The sequence below is a fragment of the Monodelphis domestica genome, chromosome 2, assembly GCF_027887165.1.
Source record: "Monodelphis domestica isolate mMonDom1 chromosome 2, mMonDom1.pri, whole genome shotgun sequence".
NCBI lineage: Eukaryota > Metazoa > Chordata > Mammalia > Didelphimorphia > Didelphidae > Monodelphis > Monodelphis domestica.
Window position 1 is genome coordinate 524,208,936 of NC_077228.1, and position 18,937 is coordinate 524,227,872.

The window sequence follows — 18,937 nt, forward strand, 5'->3', positions numbered from 1 at the left end:
AAGATGAGAAGTCTTCCCGAATCCTTGTCCGCCTACGTGGTGGCTCCTCCCATAACTCTCGTGTTCTCCCCAAATCTTTTCTTCTCCGAAGGAAACACGCTCACTTCCTCCCATCCATCCTCACGGCCAGGTAATCCACCAGCGAGCATTCCCTAAAGAGCTGCGATGGGCGGAGCACGTACAGGGATGCTCGAGGCAGTCCCTCCTCAAGGGCTGTAATTACCGTCTACCAGTCAGGGAGTGAGCCCAGGCCGGGATCCACAGGGCGGCGCGAAGGGGCCTCTGGGGGCCCAGAGAAGCCACCTGCTCACTTCCGACACCCAGGGCCCCAGCCGCACACTTTCCTCCTTCAGGCTTCTTCTGAGTTTCCTGGGAGGCTGGGTGCGGGGCCTGCTGCACAGGCAGAGCGGGCGCCGCTCCTTCCCCCGAAGGCTGCCAGTGCAGCTTAAAAGAGGGGAGGACCGCGGGCTGAAATGGCACCCGCTGCACTTGTACAGAGCTCTGTTCGGTTCTGCGCGCGCCGCGCGATGGCCAGCACACGTGTATTTGTAAAGGACCTTCGACCTCTAAAACGTCCATCCACACGTTTTCCGGCCGCTCCTTGTTAAAGGCCGAGATCCCCGGAAGACCCGCGGCTGCTCCACGTAGACAGCGGCCTCGAGCGCCAATCCACAAGGAATGTGTCGAAGTCCCAGGGATGCTGGGCGCGCAGGCACGAGGCCTCTAAGAAGCAGCCTCCTGGCAGCGACGGCTCCTGCCATCCCCCAGTCATTCGGGATGACACGTATATTTATTGCGGCTCTACTGCGGCTAACGCTTCCGGAGCCAAACTCGTCCTAGAATGAAGAAGGGACGGAACATTCCGACAGCTCCCTGCCTGCCACCTTAGACTTCACTCCAGTGCAGGCAGCTGAGTGACTAAGAGCTTAGAGCGCCGGAGTATTGTTTGGGGATATGTAAAAGGCGTTGCAGAAGTAGCTCTTAGGCTTAATTTTTATTACTTGTATTAAAGGAACAGCTAATTACGCCATGACAATATAATGACTCTAGCATGTTGGGGCTGGAGACCAAAACAATGAATTTCTGCATGCCAAACCCCAACCTGCATGTTAATCTTGGGAAATGGCAGCTTTTTGTCTTGTTCATTATTTCCAAGGCCACTTAAAGCCCCCACAAGTGTTGTTCGGTCTTATTCCAAGCTTCTCAGTCCTGGCGTCTCAGCAGTTCCGCTCCCTCCGAGATCTCAGGGAGGGGCCCAAACTCCCCCGACTCCCCCTGGAAAGGAGTTCCTGGTGACCCTCCCAGGGGGTGCAGAGTGGTTTGGAGCCACCGAACATTCCCAACAAGCATTCATCGAGCCTCTACAACGGGCCAGGCCGCATTCGAAGGGCCGGGTACGACGAGAAGCCGAAGAATCGCTGCCCTCGAGGAGGCAGATTGAGTGAAGGTGGATGACCCGAGGAGGCCGTTTGTCGCTTCATCCTCTTTGCCCCGGTTCCTCCTCCGGGATTTTGCCAAGAAGACCCCCAGGAGGGTAGCGGGCAGTGGGGCACGACTAGAGTCTAGATGGCCACAGACTGGCACACGCCGAAGAGACACAAAGTCATACGACGTCTCTCAGGAGGAACCCGAGGATCCCCCCGGAAAGGAGCATCCGGCTTGGTCTGCCGCCTTACTGGCCTTCTTCCTCCCTGAGCACACCGAGCTCCTCTGCGTGATTCCGACGGCCAGCCAAGACAAGGCCGCTGCGGACCGGGAAACGTTGGGATGCACCAACTCCCCGAAGGTGGCATTCGACAGAGGAGAATCGAGGCCCAGAGGCGGGCAGCGCCGCCAAGGGAGGGGCCTGACTTCCGGCCAGCAGTCCTCCTCTAAGACCCTCTACATGGAGGTCATTTTCATTTGGAGCAGCAGGCGAGAACCACTCAGGGCGCATTTCGGGACCCAGAGCGCGTGCTAACCGCGCTCGGGCGAGCCTCGCTGACCACCAAGCAGCGCTGCAGTCCAACACCTACGAAGCGTGCTCCAAAGAGGGCAGCGCGCCGCTGCTCCACTCCACGAGAGCCGACAGGGCGCTCTGAAAAGGCCGGCCCACAGCCGTCCTCCCCCTCCATCTGCCCTCCCGCGGCGGGGGCTCACACGTTGGAGTTTGCCGTTAGATGGTCCTCCTGATGGCCCGCAAGCAGAAAAGGCGGATTTTCATACATTTGATGTAACTGTTGACACAGAGAGCACTGTGGGTAATGCTGCCTGCCCTGTCATTAGACACACGATGAATACGGCCCTTGTGAATGCGTTTGTGCAATGACATCACATTACTGGATACATTACTTTTTGCCAGGGCACTCTAGGCTAATGTAATCATACGATTACATAATTAACCCAGCTGTCTCATTAAGAAAATCAACTGGAATTCAGGGCATAATTAGTTATACAGCAATTAGCATGCTGATGAGCGACTGATGAAAAGCTGTCTAGATATTGAGTATGCCAGGACCACCCTAGTTATTTTAAAGGGGAGGAAAATACAACACACACACGCGCGCACACACACACACACACGCACACGCACACATACACACGCACATATATGTACGCACATATGCGCGCACACACACACGTACACGCACACATACACACGCACATATATGTACGCACATATGCGCACACACGTACACGCACACGCACACACACGCACATGCACTCACACACATGCACGCACACACATGCGCACACATGCGCACACACGCACGCACGCACACACGCACACCCCATCTTAATCCAAGCCTGGCAAACTGAACGTCCCCAAAGTTTTCTCATCTTACCTTCTGTTTGGGGAGGGGCCTAGGTGGAAGGGGCGCAGACAACATCTGGAAAGCCAAGGCCGTCTCGACCTCTCAAGGGGCTCTCCTCAGTTAAAAGAACCCCTCAGCAGGCGGAGGCGCGCGCAAACACGGACAGAGAGGCTGGTAAGAGGCACACTTGGAGGCAAACCTCGTTTAGAGGACGCTGCCCGCGGCGCTGTGGCCCACACGGAGGCCTGACCCCGGAGGGGTGAGGAAGGAGGGCTCCGCGGCCTCGCCAGGACCTGGTCTTCCCCATAGTCTAAAGGACTTGGCTTGATGCGCTCCCACTTTAAGGCAAAGGGAGACGTGGAAAATGGGCCGGCGCTGACCACAGGCCGCCCGAGTCAAACGGGGCTCCCCGGCCGCGGGACAGGCCAGCGAGGGGAGGAGAACACAAATGTGGGTATCGCGGCGAGGCCGCGACGCCGGGGGCCATAAAAGCCACCCGAGCCTTGGCAGAAGCCACATTCCAAGATTAACGCTTGCTTAGAGCCTCTGGTCGCATCCACAGATTTCATGCCCCTCCAGCGGCTCCTTCCTGGGCCCTCCAGCCAGGGCCAGAGCGGGGAGGGAGTCACGTGTAACCGGTACCATATTACGGGAGCCAAGCTGAAACTAGGGCAACGTGCACAAATGACCGAGTTGAGCAAGAAATGGCTTCTCGGGCAAACACAACGAGCAATCCCCCGAGAAACGACGCCACTCTCCCTGCTCTCTGCAGGCAGCCCCTCCACAGATGACCTGGAGATGGAACTTTGGGCAAAGAGGAGACCAGAGGAATCTCGTTCTGGAGCTCGAATGACTCTTAAAAGGCCACCTAGGACACCCCCAACATTTTACAGATGAAGAAACTGAGGCCCAAGAAGTGGCGGGAGCTGTCCACAGAGGTAGGGCTAGAAGGGACCTTGAAGGTCAATGAGTCCCACCCCGATCTTAGTCATTGGTCCACCAGGGTCCTATCGGGAGGATGTGGCAGCGCCTGGATCTGAACCCGGGGCCCTTGCCACAACTGCCATAGGCCCCTGTGTGGGGATTCTAAGATGAGGAGAGCTCATTGTGTGGTGTGCTCCAAGAGGTGACTGAGCCAGCAATTGAGCGAACACCTAACAACGCTTCCCCTCCTCTTTAAGCCAGAGGGCTTCTTTGCCTTTTTATGCCCTGGATTGGTTTGGCAGCCTTGTGAGGCCGATGGAGCCCTTCCCAGAACAACATCTATGCCGCGTACTCATGGCTGAAGGAGATGTTCGATTTCACTTAGAAGGCAGTAAGAGTGAAAACGAAAATTCTTTTACATCCTACGTCGTGCCCAAATCGATCCATGGGGTCACTCGAGCCCTCGAGTTACAAATCCTGACGTTAAACCAGTTCTAGAACATGAACTCCCTCTATTCCCTCCAATTACAGGTCTGCAATCCTGTCCAAAAAGGGGAAAAAGCGAGAGGAATACTGCCGAGACATCCGGGAGTAATGAATATTTTATTTTCCTGATAATGTGCTTCCCAAGGTTTGAATCTTAAAATAAACCATCCCGGGCCCTCCACTTTGGTCTGAAGGGACTGTTATCTGTGGTGCCAAAACCTAAACAGTGAGAGACAGACAGTCCGAGATACAGAGTAAGAGAATGAGATCGCAAAAATGAGGGACAGAGAGGGGGCGGGGGAAGGGGAGGAGGAAGGGAGGGAGGGAAGGAGGAAGGGAGGGAGGGAGGGAGAGAAAGAGAGAGAGAGGGAAGGAGGGAGGGAGGGAGAGAAAGAGAGAGAGAGAAGGGGGGGAGAGAGAGAAGAGGGGGAGAGAGAGAGAGAGAAGGAGGGAGAGAGAGAGAAGAGCGGGAGAGAGAGAGAGAGAGACAGAGACAGAGACAGAGAGAGGGAGAGAGGGAGAGAGAGAGAGAAGGGGGGAGAGAGAGAGAAGAGGGGGAGAGAGAGAGAAGGGGGGGAGAGAGAGAGGGAGGGAGGGAGAGAGAGAGACAGAGACAGAGACAGAGAGAGGGAGAGAGGGAGAGAGAGAGAGAGAAGGGGGGAGAGAGAGAGAAGAGGGGGAGAGAGAGAGAAGGGGGGAGAGAGAGAGAAGGGGGGAGAGAGAGAGAGAGAGAAGGGGGGAGAGAGAGAGAAGGGGGGGAGAGAGAGAGGGAGGGAGGGAGAGAGAGAGACAGAGAGGGACAGAGAGACAGAGATAGAGAGAGGGAGACAAGAGAGAAGGAGGGAGGACAGTCACTTGCCCCTGTACCCCCCGCCCCCCAATACTCTCAGGCAGCTCCATGGCTCCGTCCTCTCCAGGCTCACCGCAGAGAAGGGTGCGGAGAGCCGGCAGGCACCAAGGGGGCTGAGCCCTTTGAGCTTCCCCCACAAACCACTCAGGCCTAGTTTTCATTGCTAGCTCGGTGCTCCCCGGAGGACGTGAGTTCAGGGAGGTGCCTGGTGCTGAAGCTGGTGACGATGGCATCGGTGATGAGCCCCCTTTCCTTGGCGGCACAGAGCGATCGTGGGAGCGGTGCTCCATTGGAAGGGCTCGTTTTAGTCTGAGTGCAAAGCTTGTGAACTGTCTTTAAGTGTCCCTCCTGCCACCAAGGTACCCCGAGGCGCTCGTACAGCCTCTCGGGGAAGGCCAGGGAAGGACCAAGGAGAGCCCTGAGCTGCTTGGGAAGCGCCTTCCTGAAACGAGCTCGTCAGACCCGGAAAAGGGAGAACTGAGCGAATGGGACGAACACTCAGACTTCTGGAGGTCGCCTCTGAGCAGGCAGAAAGGAGACTCGGGAGAGGCCGAAGGGGGCTGGTTGGTTGGGAAAATGACCCCAAAGTTCCGTGACTTCCGCTGTGAGGCGACTCCACGTCACTCACCAAGCTGTGAACGAGGCGTCGTCCTCTTGAGGAGGTTTGTTGTATCTGAGAACACCATCAATGCCGAATGTTTGAATTCCGTGTGGATGGGAGCCCCGCGAGGTCCAGGCTTGCTTGGCCTCCCTCCGCACTCCTGGGGCTAGCACAGTGCCCATGTGTGGCAGGCACTTACTCCAGTGTTTGCTGAGTGACTGTGAGTAGCTTGGGTAAGAGATTTTCGAAAGCAGGCGGGATTTCGTTCCCTCTGGACTTTCTCGTTAAGTAGGAAGATGTTCAAAATAATTTACTTGATAAATACACCGGTCTCTGGGAGACTCTGGGAGTCTACAACACAAGATCGCCATTAAAAGCAAACCCGCCTACAGACACCCCGTAACCCAGCCCCCACGGGTCCTTCCCCTCCTCCCCAGCCTCTCTGCGAGTGACTCTCTTCCGTGTGATCTTTGAGCCATCCACACCGGCCTCCTCTTGGTTCCTCCCCACAGGACTCTCTGCCATCTTGGTGCCTCTGTGGTCGCCAAGCCTGATGCCTGGAACTCCGTCTACTCGTTTCTGCCTCCTCGAGCCCGTCTCTTCCACCGCCATCATCGCCTCTCCTTCTCCCCCCGTCTGGGCCGGGTCCCCCTTCCTTGGACAGCTGGGTGGACGCCCACCCGCTTTCATGGCATGCACCGAGGCTCAGAGCTCCCACACTGGTGTGACAAGAATCACAAACGGCCTTCCAAATGCAGCCTTTCCCGATTCTGGTCATGGCGTGTGCACGCACACGCACGCACACACACGTACATGCATGCACATGTACCCCCCCGCCTCCCGTCTCCCCTCTTCCTCTTGGAAGTTACACTCAGAGCCCCCATTACTGTGCATCTCACCAGAATCTACGTTCTTCTTGAGGGGGAGCAGGGCCAGCACCTGCGCACGGAACGACGCCTCCCGCTCCCAGGAAGGCCTTCTGCGTGGAGGGAGCAGCAGCGACAGGGAGCCGCCGTGACCCCACCAGGAGCGCCGTGAAGCCACGCAGGGAAGGGCACGGAGGAGGCTCCTTCGCTCTCTGCCCCAACAAAAGAGGGAACCAGGCAGGAGGGCTCGACAGCCTGGAGAGCGGCGGGCTGGGGACGGTCCTCGAGGAATCTGCTCGCTGCCGACGGCCCAGCTGCCTTCTGGCCCTCGGCTTCGGCCATCCGCTACCGAGCAAGCACGCGCTCTTTGCGTTTCTGCAGGATGTCGGCATCGCGCCCCTCGGACACGGCTCACCTCCCATCTCGGCATCATCCACAGACAAGTTCTGCCTTCAAGCCACGAGGAGCTGGATTCGAATTCATGGGGCTCGAGGCGCCGGGGCGGGTGACCGACCGCCTTCATCCTTGCATCCCTTCGGACGAGGGTAACTTCCAGGGAAGGCTGCTCGGCGGCAGCGTCCTCCCCGAAGAGCTGCGCACGCCGATGACGCTCTAGGCCCTCCCGCCGCGGCACTGTCGCCACAAACCTGTCTGACGGGCACGGTGGGTCTCGGCGGCCGCCGATCCCCTTCCCCTGGCGCGGGCCCACGCTTCAGCCGGCTCCCCAGAGGTGGCAGAGGAAGCCTCTGGCGGAGCTCGTGACAAGAGAAATGACTGGGGAGAAGCTCCAGGCCGAGCAGCTGGCGGCTCCAGGGAGTCGAGAGGACGCCTCTTCCTGAGTTCGAATCTGGTCTCAGGCTCTGACTAGCTGGGTGACCCTGGACAAGTCATTTAACCCTGTTTGTCTCCATCTTCTCATCTGGAAAATGAGCCGGAGAAGGAAACGGCCAAGCCCTCGGCTATCTCTGCAAGGCGATCCCAAAGGGGGTCACGGCGAGTCGGAGAGGACTGAAAAACAACCGGCGGACAGCCAACCTTCAGAGCCGGAGGCGGAGCTTCAGTGGGCTGGGAGTGACTTAGAGCCGCTGGTGAGCCCGACGAAGGCGGAAGGCTGCTTCCAGGGCCCTGTAGTAGAGCCCACAAGCGAATCAGAACCAGCAGACCCATCGACGTCCGGCCTCTTCTCTGGCCCAGACAGTGCAGGGTCCCCCGAGGACGGCCGCGCTGGCCACACAGGCTCAGCTGCCAGGCCTCGGCTGTTGCACGGCGGACGTCTGACCTCCGGCCTGTCCCCGAGCTGTGTCTCCCCAGCGAAGGGGCGCCGACTGCCTCCGTGTCCCCCGCCCGTCTCCAGGGAGAGAACAGCCAGGCCGGGAGCACTCCATGAACACCCGCTCTTAGGAGCATTCTGGTCCAGGCTGTGGGCCCGTTCCCGGGGGCCCGCGGGGGGCCGGACGCTGTCGGAGGCCCAGCAAACAGCAACTCGGGGAAACAAATCCCGCTGAAATAGGGATCTGTGCCTGGAACTAGACGTCGCGGGGCTCGCAGCCCGATTTGTACGCGAGTGTCTCGTCTCACAGATGCTGCCTTAGGAACTCCTGGGGGGCGGCTCAGTGGACGGAGAGCCAGGCCTAGAGCCGGGAGGTCCCGCGTTCAGACACGTCCTGGCTGGGTGACCCTGGGCAAGTCTCTTCCCCCCATTGGCTAGCCCTCACCGCTCTTCTGCCCTGGGCCCCGTACACACCCTCGATTCTACGACAGAAGGTGGGGTGTGTGTGTGTGTGTGTGTGTGTGTGTGTGTGTGTGTGTGTGTGTTTTAAAAAAAAGTATTCCCGGTCCAAAAGAGAAGCCAGATGGAGAGCCGCGCCGGGCTGACGGTGGGCAAAGGTGTCTTGTGAACGGCCATCAGGTCCCTTTTCCTGCCTCGCCCCCTTGCTCGGCCTCTGTAAAGGTGCCCACTTCTCCAAATGCAATCCCAGATTATCTCGCCTAATCCTCTCCGCTGACAAAGGAAGCGGCCAAGTCCTGGAGAGAGGAAGCCACGTGCCTTCCACTCCCCGCCGAGAGACGAGCAGAAGCCCCCCAGCACGCCTCCTCCTCCCCCCTCGTCTCTCGGGCTCACTCTCCTCCCGGCCCGCTGACCTCCTGGAGGTGGGCTGCCGTCCGTCCACACCGACGGAGCTCGGCACGCGCGTGGCTCTCGGCCGTGGGCACGACATAACGGAGCCCAAACGAAAAGGGCCGCGAGAGTGCCCACGCGGGCACGGACGTCTCAATAAAAATGCTGCCAAAGCCAAAGCCGGGTGAGGAGACTGAAACCATCAGAATTCCGCGAGGCCTTCGGCTCCCTGGTAACATGAGCTGGCCGAAACGCTGCGAGGCCTTCTCCGTGGACGGGCAGAACATCCATCTCCTCAGGCCTGGCTCAACACGGGTGGCTGCCATCCCCAATACACACACTACACCGTCGGGAGCCGACAAGGTGCTCTTCTTGTAATAACACGCTGGGGCTCACCCACATTCCAGCTCGCTTGAACAAAGAGGTCCAGAATAACCATGTCTGTCTCTGGGCAGGCCCTGGCCCCGCTGGATCCTTCCACCTCAGGGCTCTGGGCCGCTCTGCCATCCTGCACGTTCATGAAGCGGACGGCAACCCCTCTTCTGCTCCCATCTCCTTTGTGGTATTCCACTGGAGGCATGTTTTGGGGTCTTTGTGGTTGAGTCATCCCAGGCCTGTCAGAGCCCTCAGGACACTGTGGGGTTCTCTGGGCCAAGATCCTGAGGGATGACCATTTCCTTCTGAATCTCCTTGGACAGAAGAGGAAACAGAAGGTCATAGGACTCTGTAAATGGGCTGGACCTGGGAGGGAGACACCCATACAAGGCCAGATTTGCACTCAGGAATATGAGTCTTTCTGATTCCAGGTCTGGTGATTTGGGTACCCAGCAAACTCTAGCCTCAGAGCAGACCTCTCATCGGCCCAGGCGCAAGACTCATTTCTACCAGCTGGTATAAATGGGGAGGTAATTTTTCCTTAGGCTACGATTAGCCTAAGGAAAGGATTAGGACTGGGGCCAGGGGATCACAGGAGGTGAGAAAGAAAGGGAAAGAAGGTAGAGGCTTTTCCAAACAGGAACTTAAAGCATGGCTACTTTAAAAGGATATCTTTTAACTATATTGATTCTTTCATTTACCTCATATGTGATCCAGGGGCAAAATTCAGCTCCCTGCAACTCTTTAGCCAAACATGAGATTCCTCACTATGGGGGCAGCAGTGGATTGAGAGCCTGACCCAGAGACAGGAGGTCCTGGGTTTGGATCTGGCCTCAGACACTTCACACAGACCCTGGGCAAGTCACTTGGGGTCATTTAAACCCCATTGCCTAACCATTACCAATCTGCCTTCTGACAATAGGCATCTAAATGGATAAAAAAACCCCAAGGAACTTTAAAGAGACTGGAGGTTATATTTTTAAGGCATTTCAGACGTTTTATAAAAATCTCTGTATTCTATTGCATTTTGCTGATTGTTTTAAGGTTTAACTTTGTTAAATTCATATATTACTGCATTCTGTACTCTTCTGTTACACTGAATCATTTTAATGTACTGGGTTTTAACTACTGTTATATTCTATTGCTTTTCCCCTATAAACATATTGAACAAACATTGAGTAGGCCCATATAAAAAACAGCTTTCCTATTCTGACTTTGTAAATTGTCACATAGAGGATAGATGGACTCCATCAGAAAATTGCTACAATTGTATAACAACTTTTGGAAAATTTAATGTGCTAAATATCTCAATTGATTTTAAGGGTTCTTTAGACATGATTTTTAGAATTTTTCTTAACAATCTCTGGTCATTTTTGCCTGCCCCTAACACGAGGTGTAAGGCCCATTCTAGTAGCTGAAGTGAAATACAAATTTAACCCCCAACTCCCGTATTTCTAAAAATGTGAATGGAAATTGGGCAGTTAATCCCAGGGCATTTGTACCCCTAGAAGCCTCCAAAAAAAGGAGCACCTCTCATTTATACTCTTCAGCTCCCTGCTTAACTTCCACCAGAATGATATCTAGATTTTTTGATGATGTTCTAAACCCAAAATAAGTTTTACTTTGCTTAAAAATATGTTTACCAAGGTTGAAAGACTTGCTATGATTGTAAAAATTGTGACAAATATCCATCAGTTCATAGGCTTTAAAAATGTCATAGAGCAACTTATGTGAAATATGATGGTGTGTTTGTTTGCTATTGTAATTAATTGGGCTATTGAGAATTTTGGGGATATTGATACCTACATATTTATATTACTGTTCTTTATAACACAAACTGTTACCTTGTGAAATTCACAGTGGATCATGGCCAGGTATGAAGAGTAAATGGATCACATTTATGGTGAGAAAGCCTTGCATTCTATATTTTCTTAGCTGACACAGGGTGTCAATGATTATAAGCTATATTTTTGAATTTTAAAACTCTTTTACTATATTTTTCTTGCATGTGCAATATACTATTTCAGTTTTTTTCTCTCCTTTTTATATTTGAAGCACATGTCACCAGCATTGAGATTTTCTTTAGCTTTTTTGATTTTGCAGTACTATAAGTTTAAAATACATTTTTCAATGCATGCCCCAAAAGCTTGAGACTATAAAAATGATGCCACTAATTATTTTTTAAAAAATTATGAAACTTTGCTTAAATATTTCTGTCTGATTCCAGGACAAGATATACACAAAAGAGCCACTGCATAGGGCCAAAGATAAACCAAATCCAGGACAGATTGATGAGCTTCTAAGCCAATAAATACAAAGGTCTTGAACTAGTGTGAAGACTCAGGGTTGCGATGTTTAACATGTTAAGACATAGGCCTTCCTTGTGTCCACACTCACTCTGAAAATACAGATGAGTATCCCCAAACTTGGCTCCTACTTGGCTCCTATAATCTGGTCCCTTTTCTGTCTTTCATAATGTGGTAACTTTCTGAAGTCCTGGCTACTGACTGGGTAAATGCATCATTCTTAGATCATTTTAATTGGGCCCTGATTCAAGGACCTGTTATAGATTTATTTTTCCTTTACTTAGAATTTTTACACATAAGACTTTGATAGTCTATATTTTCATCCAGAAATTATCTTTTTTATTTGGATTTTTCTGATGTCTTTTTAATTTCTTTTTCCAATTGATTCATATACCTCATAACTCAGCCATGCATCCCTAAGTGATCCTATGTTTTTCAATCACCCTCTTCATGGGGAAATGTAAAAAATATTATTATTTTAAATTGCAAAGTTTACATTTCTTTTAAGAAGAATTTTAGGTTAAGAAAGATGCTACCTCTCTGAATCCAGAAAGTGAACTGTTTAGAGAAGACACCATGAAGAAGCCTTCAGACCACAAGCTACACAAGAAGATCAAGAATGAACTTTGTGTGTGGTTGATTGAACATTTATTTGTATCTATACTTTCATGCCAAAGGGGACTGCCCCCAACTGGCTTTGTGTCAATGCGTCCAGCAATTACTGGTTTTGTTCTTTTTTCCTCTTATACTCAAATTATTATAATCTTTAAGTTGATTATGTTTTCATGATCCTTTGGGGAAAATCTCTTCCGCTTCCAAGCAGATGCATCTCTCATGATGTAGTGTTAGTGAAATGGGCCATTCGGCCCTCCTAGGCACGTGCTTTCTTATTTTGTATTTTCCTTCATTCTTAATCTTTAATAAACCTCTAAAAATATAATACTTCTAGCAGAGAAACTAATTTTAACTGCTATAACTGTTTGGGGGGGTCCATGCTGTCCTGTGAGGGAGACTGAACTGGAAGCATAAGTTGGGTCCTGGGGTGATGATGAAATAACCCGAGGATGGCCTCCCTTTTCCCAAGTGGAATTCAGTGTCTGACTCCTATGTTTGGACCAGGGAAAGGCGAAGGCGCTGGCCTCAGGATTTCTCTAGCACTGGAGATTTCTGGCTGAGCAAACACCCTCTATGAGGCAGGTGGGCTAAAACCCTGCCTCAGATACTTCCTGGATATTTGGCTTCAAGCAAATCACTTGGTCTTGGTTTGCTCTTTTGGAAAATGGGGATAATAATGATAATCAATCTAGTGTACCGATCAGAGGAGACAGTATATGAAAGCCCTTGGAAAATCCTAAGGTGATCCATATAGGCTGACTGTTACTATAATTCTTATGAACATCATAATCATTAGAGATACAGTGCTGGACTTGGAATCAGGGACATCTGAGGTTAAATCCTACCATGGACTCTGGGATGACTGAGGAAATCACTTAACTTCTATCCACCTCATTTGCTCATCTGTAAAATGGGAGTCACAAAAGCACCCCTCCCACAAGATTGTCTTGAATGAGATGATTTGTGTAAGTTTTGCAAATCTTATACAGACTAGATAAATGTGTATCTATGAAATGAGTGTTACTCAAGCCTCATAATGATTCCATTTCATAAAACAATGTCCACATGCTCTGGGGGCCTTGCAAGGCGGAAGGGTTATGACTTAAAACTCACGTGACCCTGGAGGAGTCACAGTCTTAGGAAGGGATGCCATAGCCCAGAAGTGAATGGACCTTCTCCCTTCACTCCCCCACTTTGCAAAGGGGTGTATGGCGGGCCATAGAGAAAGGACATTAGATGTTTTCAGCATGGTCATTAATGTTGCTGGACATTTCCCCCCCTTCTCTCTTATTCCTGGCTGTGGGGGCTGGCCCTCGAGGAGAGAGCGGAGGGACACCCTGGGAAATGTAAGTGAAATAACAAAACCTAGCAATAGCATTGCACATGAAAAAAACAATGAGGGTCCTTCCATCGCCCCTTTCCCTGGAGAACCTGAATTTGGGGTCTTCGGGTCTTCAATAAGTAACGTATTTGGTCGGAGATAGGAGGCCATGAATGTCCTCCTGGCTGTCCACCTCGGGATACCCAAAACTGACCCCGGGGACAACCGTCTGGACCTCCAGCAGAACTTTCTTCTTCTCCGACGCATCAAGAGCAAAGGCCTCCCAGGCTCTCCAAACATCTCTTTGGTCTGTCGTTGGCAAGGAGAAAACCACCCAAACGCGAAGAATCCTTTCCAGATTAGAACTCTTGGTGGCTGGTTACACCTGTGCGAGGCGGGCTGGCCTTGTCCGGGGGAGGAGATAGCAGAGATGGAGAAGCAATCACAGGGAACAGAAGGCCTAGTTCTCGTGGATCATGCCAGGAAGCCTGCCCCGCCGATCTTCCGTGCCGCTCAGGGGCATTGCTCATGGCTCCGAAATTTCTTATTGTTGTTCAGGGAACGTGCCCAAAGGGCCACCCACCTTAGTGTGAGAAGGCCTGGCTGGTCCTATGACCAGCGGGCTCCTGAAGGGAGGCACGACTGCAGCTTAGTAAACTAGGGGGCAGCCCAAACCTTCCAAAGAAGGGAGGAATCTCTAAAAATGTCTCCTTTTTTTGTGGATAGAAAATAGGAGGGACGAAAATGATGACTCGCTGCAGGAAAAAAAATCCCACAAGCAGCTGAAGGAAAATAGCTCCCTTTTAAATGACAGCTCAATTCAGAAGCTGCATTGGGGAAAATGTGTGTATAAAACTCAATTACATATTTGAAAAGGGGGCGTGAGATGTTTGGAAAAAACAACTGCTAACGGCCTCGGCTTCAACACCCCCCAAATAAGCTAACCTTTAAAAGCGTTAAGAAACACACCAGCCACCACGGAGCGCGACAAGACGCGTGCATTGGCGAGTGATGCCTACGTGGCTGGCGGCATTTCTCTCTTCAGTAGGACCTGAATACGGCCCCAGAGCAGCCCTTCAACAGCAAAATAAAATAGCAAGTCAGAAGAATGCAGCAACCTCTTAAGACACAAAGTTGCCAGGAGTTCTATCTATCAAAACCAATCTGTTGGCCTTGGTTGGACTTTTCCCGCAAATTCTTTGTCCCGGAGTCAGCGCAGAATTCAGAGAATTCAGGGAGAAACTCCTGACTTGTCCGTCTCCCCAGGGCAGGTGGGCCCGGCTGCCTTCTGGGAGGCACTTCCACGGGGGCTGAGACATCCCCACCCAAGAAACGCCGGATTCCTTTTCCAGGACACAGACTCAGGGCAGGCGGGAGCCCTGGGCGGCCCCATCTCAGCACCCTCCTCTGCGGAGGGGCAAGCGGGGCCCACAGACGAGTGACTGGTGGAACAGCACGTCCGGGAAGCCACAGGGAATGAGTAATTGGGGCCCACTTTATTCACTCGAAGAAGAGAAAATGGATTTGGGAAATGGGCATGAGGGAGGGGAAGAGCCTGGAGGGACGGACGCCAGCCTCGCCTTGGCCGCCTGCTGGCTCGCCTCCGTGCCGCGCAAAGGGCTGGAGAAGATCAGAAAAGCAGCGCCGCCGTGCCAGGAGCTGACGCCAACAGCCCGGGAACGGCACGACCAAACCCACACCCACCCGAGACGTACAACCTGGGTGCGGGAGGCGAAAGGCCGCTTGGGAGGAGGCACCGAAAGCCCGCCCGGCCTGGCCCAGAAAGCGGGCGCCGCCGCAGCCGGCCTCTATTTTGGTCTCCATGAGCTCGCTTCGGCCATGACGAAGACGTCTGTGTGGGCAATAACAAGCGGCTGGCACGCATGTATAATGCGAATGGGAGGCACGGGCCTTGTCTCCACCTGCAGCCTTCTCCAAGGCCTCCGGCAGGGCCAGCCCCTTCCCCAAAGGGGGCTCGCTGCTGCTCCCCAACGCCAGACCCTCCCCCTCCTCTTTTTTAAACAAGTGGCAAAACCAAGGCTTGGCTTCGTGCTTCCAAAGGCAAATGCCCCCCCCCCCGCCCCCCACCCCGCTGGACTGGGAGCTCCTCTGGGAGGGTGAGAGAGGCATCTGCACGGAGGGGAGAACCCAGGCCTTGCTGCCTCCCAGGCTGGCACACTGCCCAATAGGACAAACGGTCAGTTTTCCACAGAGAGCCTGTCAGGGGATCAGACCGAAAGGCAGGTGGAGGGAGAACCACTTCCGGCATTGATGGAGGCAGGATTGGGGGCCTGCGCTCCCTACTGAGCCCGCGGAGGAAGGGAAGTGTAGTTCCCCGCTGTAGACTCCCGCAGGCCCTCTCCCAGGCCTTCGCTCCAAACTCCCTTCTCTCAGCGGCCCCAGACAGCCAGGCTCACCCTGACGGCGTCCCTGCACTGAGGGCCCCAGCAGGACCCCTTCCGGGGCCCCTCCCTTCTGGGGCGGGGCGGCCTCCCATCCCGCACTGGGCCCTGCGCTTCTGGGTCGGGCCGGCGATCAGGGAGGCCCCCCGGCCTGGCCGCCTGATTGGGGTCCAAAAAGCAGCCCCGATGCTGCCGCGCGTCTCCCGACGGACTGAGGGACGCACCCAAGCAGTGAATGGGGGGCCCCGGGGTGGGAATCTCGGGTGGGGGCGTCACGGGGTCGGGGAGCGGCTGCACCTTCTCCTCCGCCTGGCAGGACTGTTTGGGCAAGCGGGGCGGGGCCTTACCTGGGACATCAATTAATCTCTTATAGACATTCAGGAAGGCGGCCTCGGCTTCTTTGCTTCTTTTACTCAGTGCATCAATCTAAAGGGGGCAAAGAGAAAGATCTCAGACTGGTGTGGGAGCCACGGAAAAACCCTCACGTCCGATTCACCCAGCAGAGGGCTCTGGAGCCCCCACGGGGCCATGGCAGGCCCCCAACCTCTGAACAGTGACCAATGCTAATCAATAACAACGATGATGACGATGAAGATGATGATGAAGGTGGTGGTGATGATGAAGGTGGTGGTGATGATGATGATGGTGGTGGTGATGATGAAGGTGGTGATGGTGATGATGATGAAGGTGGTGATGGTGATGATGATGATGAAGGTGGTGATGATGATGAAGGTGGTGGTGATGATGAAGGTGGTGGTGATGATGATGGTGATGGTGATGATGTTGTGGCTCAGACTCTGGGTCTCCATTTGGGACTTTCTCAGCAAAGATACGGAACGGTTCGCCCCTGGATTCTCCAGTTCATTTTATAGATAGAGGAGGAAACGGAGGCGGCCAGGGTGAAGGGACTCGCCCAGGGTCACCCAGCTAGTCGTAGAGGCTGGATCAGAGTCTTCCCAATTTCAGGTTCTGCTGTGGAACCATTTATAAGCAAACGGCACCTGAACGGGCCCTTCCTGTCCAAGAGGAAGTTTTCCACGGACTTGGAGGAGCCTTGGGTAAATAGGGCGGCGGGAGCAGGTTAATGGGACAGCAAACACAGAATGCGTGGAAATGCTGGCTGTAGACATGAGGCAGCACGATGCTTTGCCCTGCGAGTCAGACAAGGGTTCAAATCCTGAGATCCTGGGAACTGGCTTCCCTTCTATGGGTCCCAGACTTCATAGATCTCCAAACTGAAGGCCACAGAAGGGAAATGACTTGCCCACGGTCGAACACTAAGTGTCAGAGAGGTGTGCAGTCTATTCTACGTCAGTCCCTTTAGGGAAACTGAGGTAGAAAGAGGACTGGCTTCTCTCAGGTGATGTAGAAAAGAAATGAGAAATACGAACAATTCCTTTCTCTAGGAGCCTTGGACAGCCTGCTTTTCCTCTGGTAGATACCAGGACAGCTTAGTTACACTGAAAGCAGTGGTTCTCCATTCTTTAAAAAATCTAAATAGTGCTATGATGGGAGGAGGGTAACTAGGTGGCACCGTGGAAAATGGAGCTCTGGTCCTAGAATCAGAAAGACTCCTCCCCCTGAGTTCAAAGCTAGCCTCAGACACTTATTGGTTCTGTCACCCTGGGCAAGTCACTTCACCTTGTTTGCCTCAGTTTCCTCATCTGTCAAATGAGCTGGAGAAGGAAATGCAAGCCATTCCAGTGTCTTTGCCAAGAAACCCCAGATGGGGCCATGAAGAGTCAGACTTGACAAACACGCCAACAAGAACAAATGGCGGATCTCTTCACTGTAAATGAAACTTCAAGCAATAAAAAATTTAAGAGATACTTGAATATCTACTATTTATGTACTGAATAATGTAACACTGATATAGAAACCCAGATGAATTTTATCCAACAATAACCATATAGCTAATAATAGTCTAATATTTAGTGAGAAGGGTGTGATTTTTTGCTATCAAATAATTCAGATGTGAGAACAATATTATATTCTTTTTTAAAAACATTTTATTGATGCTTTTGGCAATTCATAAATACTTATTGATTGGCTGAGTGAGTTCTATTTTTATGTCATTAATTTCTGGATAGAGTAGCCTCATATGTATACACACATAAGTCAGTGAGCCTTCCTTTTTTATTGCACGAAACCTTAATTAGAACATTAGAAGTGGGTAAAGTAAATTATATCATGCATACAATGTGGGCTTCAACTCCCAGCCAACCTAGGCAACCACTCCTTGTTTAGCAGGCAGGGCAAACCCCAGAAACAGAGTCCCCTCCCATCTGTTCCCATAAGGATCAGACGAGGTACTCAGCCTGGGGTCTTTCCACCCAAAGAAACATCCCAGAGAAAGCCCTTCCATGTGGCAACACACACACACACACACACACACACACACACACACACACACACGTGTGTGCTAAGGAAAACTGACAGCATCTGTACCATCTTCTACCCACGGTTCTCCTCTAGCTCATCAAGGTAGGAAAGGAGGAAGAATTTCTCATCTCTTCTGGAAGGTCAAGACGGGCCCTTACAATTAAACAGCCTCGCTGCTTCTGAATGCTGCCCTTTCTTTTATACTGTTCAGGAGATTATCTCTACTGTTGTCTTGGCTCTGCTAATTTCCTCCTCAATCAGTCCATTCAAATCTCATTAATTTTCTGAATTTTCCTTATGTATCCTTTAAACTGTTTTTCCTCCCTCCCTTCCCCTTTCCAGAGACGGTAACCAATCTGATCTAAGTTATACATATATTATCACACACAACATTTCCATATTGTTGAAAGAGAATACTCATATAAAGCCAAAATCCCCAAATAAAACACAAATCAATTAAAGTGAAAAACTGTACCCTTTTCTCTCTGGAGGTGGATAGCATTCTTTGTCATAAGTCCTTCAGGATTGTCCTGGATCACTAAGTTGCTGGGAGCAACTAAAGTCAATCACAGTTGATCATCAGACAATATTGCTGTTACTAAGAACAATGTTCTCTTGGTTCTGCTTATTTCACTCTGCATCAGTTCATGTAGGTCTTTCTGAAATCATTCTGCTCATCGTTCCTTATGGCACAATAGTATTCCATCACAATCATGTCTCATTTTGCTCAGCCATTCCCCAATTGATGGGTATCCCCTCAATTTCCAATTCTTTCCCACCACAAAAAGAGCAGCTATAAATATTTTTGTACTAATAGTTTTCCCCTCATTTTTTTAATGATCTCTTTGGTATTGGTATTTCAGGATCAGAAGGCATGCACATTTTTAGTGCCCTC

At 52.1% G+C, this 18,937-nt stretch overlaps 1 protein-coding gene across 11 annotated transcripts in view; it reads right to left on the reverse strand.

Annotated features, from left to right (window-relative positions):
- The window catches only part of CUX1 (cut like homeobox 1), a 294,746-nt gene that overhangs the window by 126,694 nt on the left and 149,115 nt on the right, over nt 1–18,937 (reverse strand). For all 11 annotated transcript variants that reach the window (XM_056819814.1, XM_056819812.1, XM_056819810.1 and 8 more), the window contains exon 4: nt 16,008–16,086. In XM_056819814.1, coding sequence (XP_056675792.1) covers nt 16,008–16,086 — 79 coding nt within the window. The remainder of the gene's footprint in view (nt 1–16,007; nt 16,087–18,937) is intronic.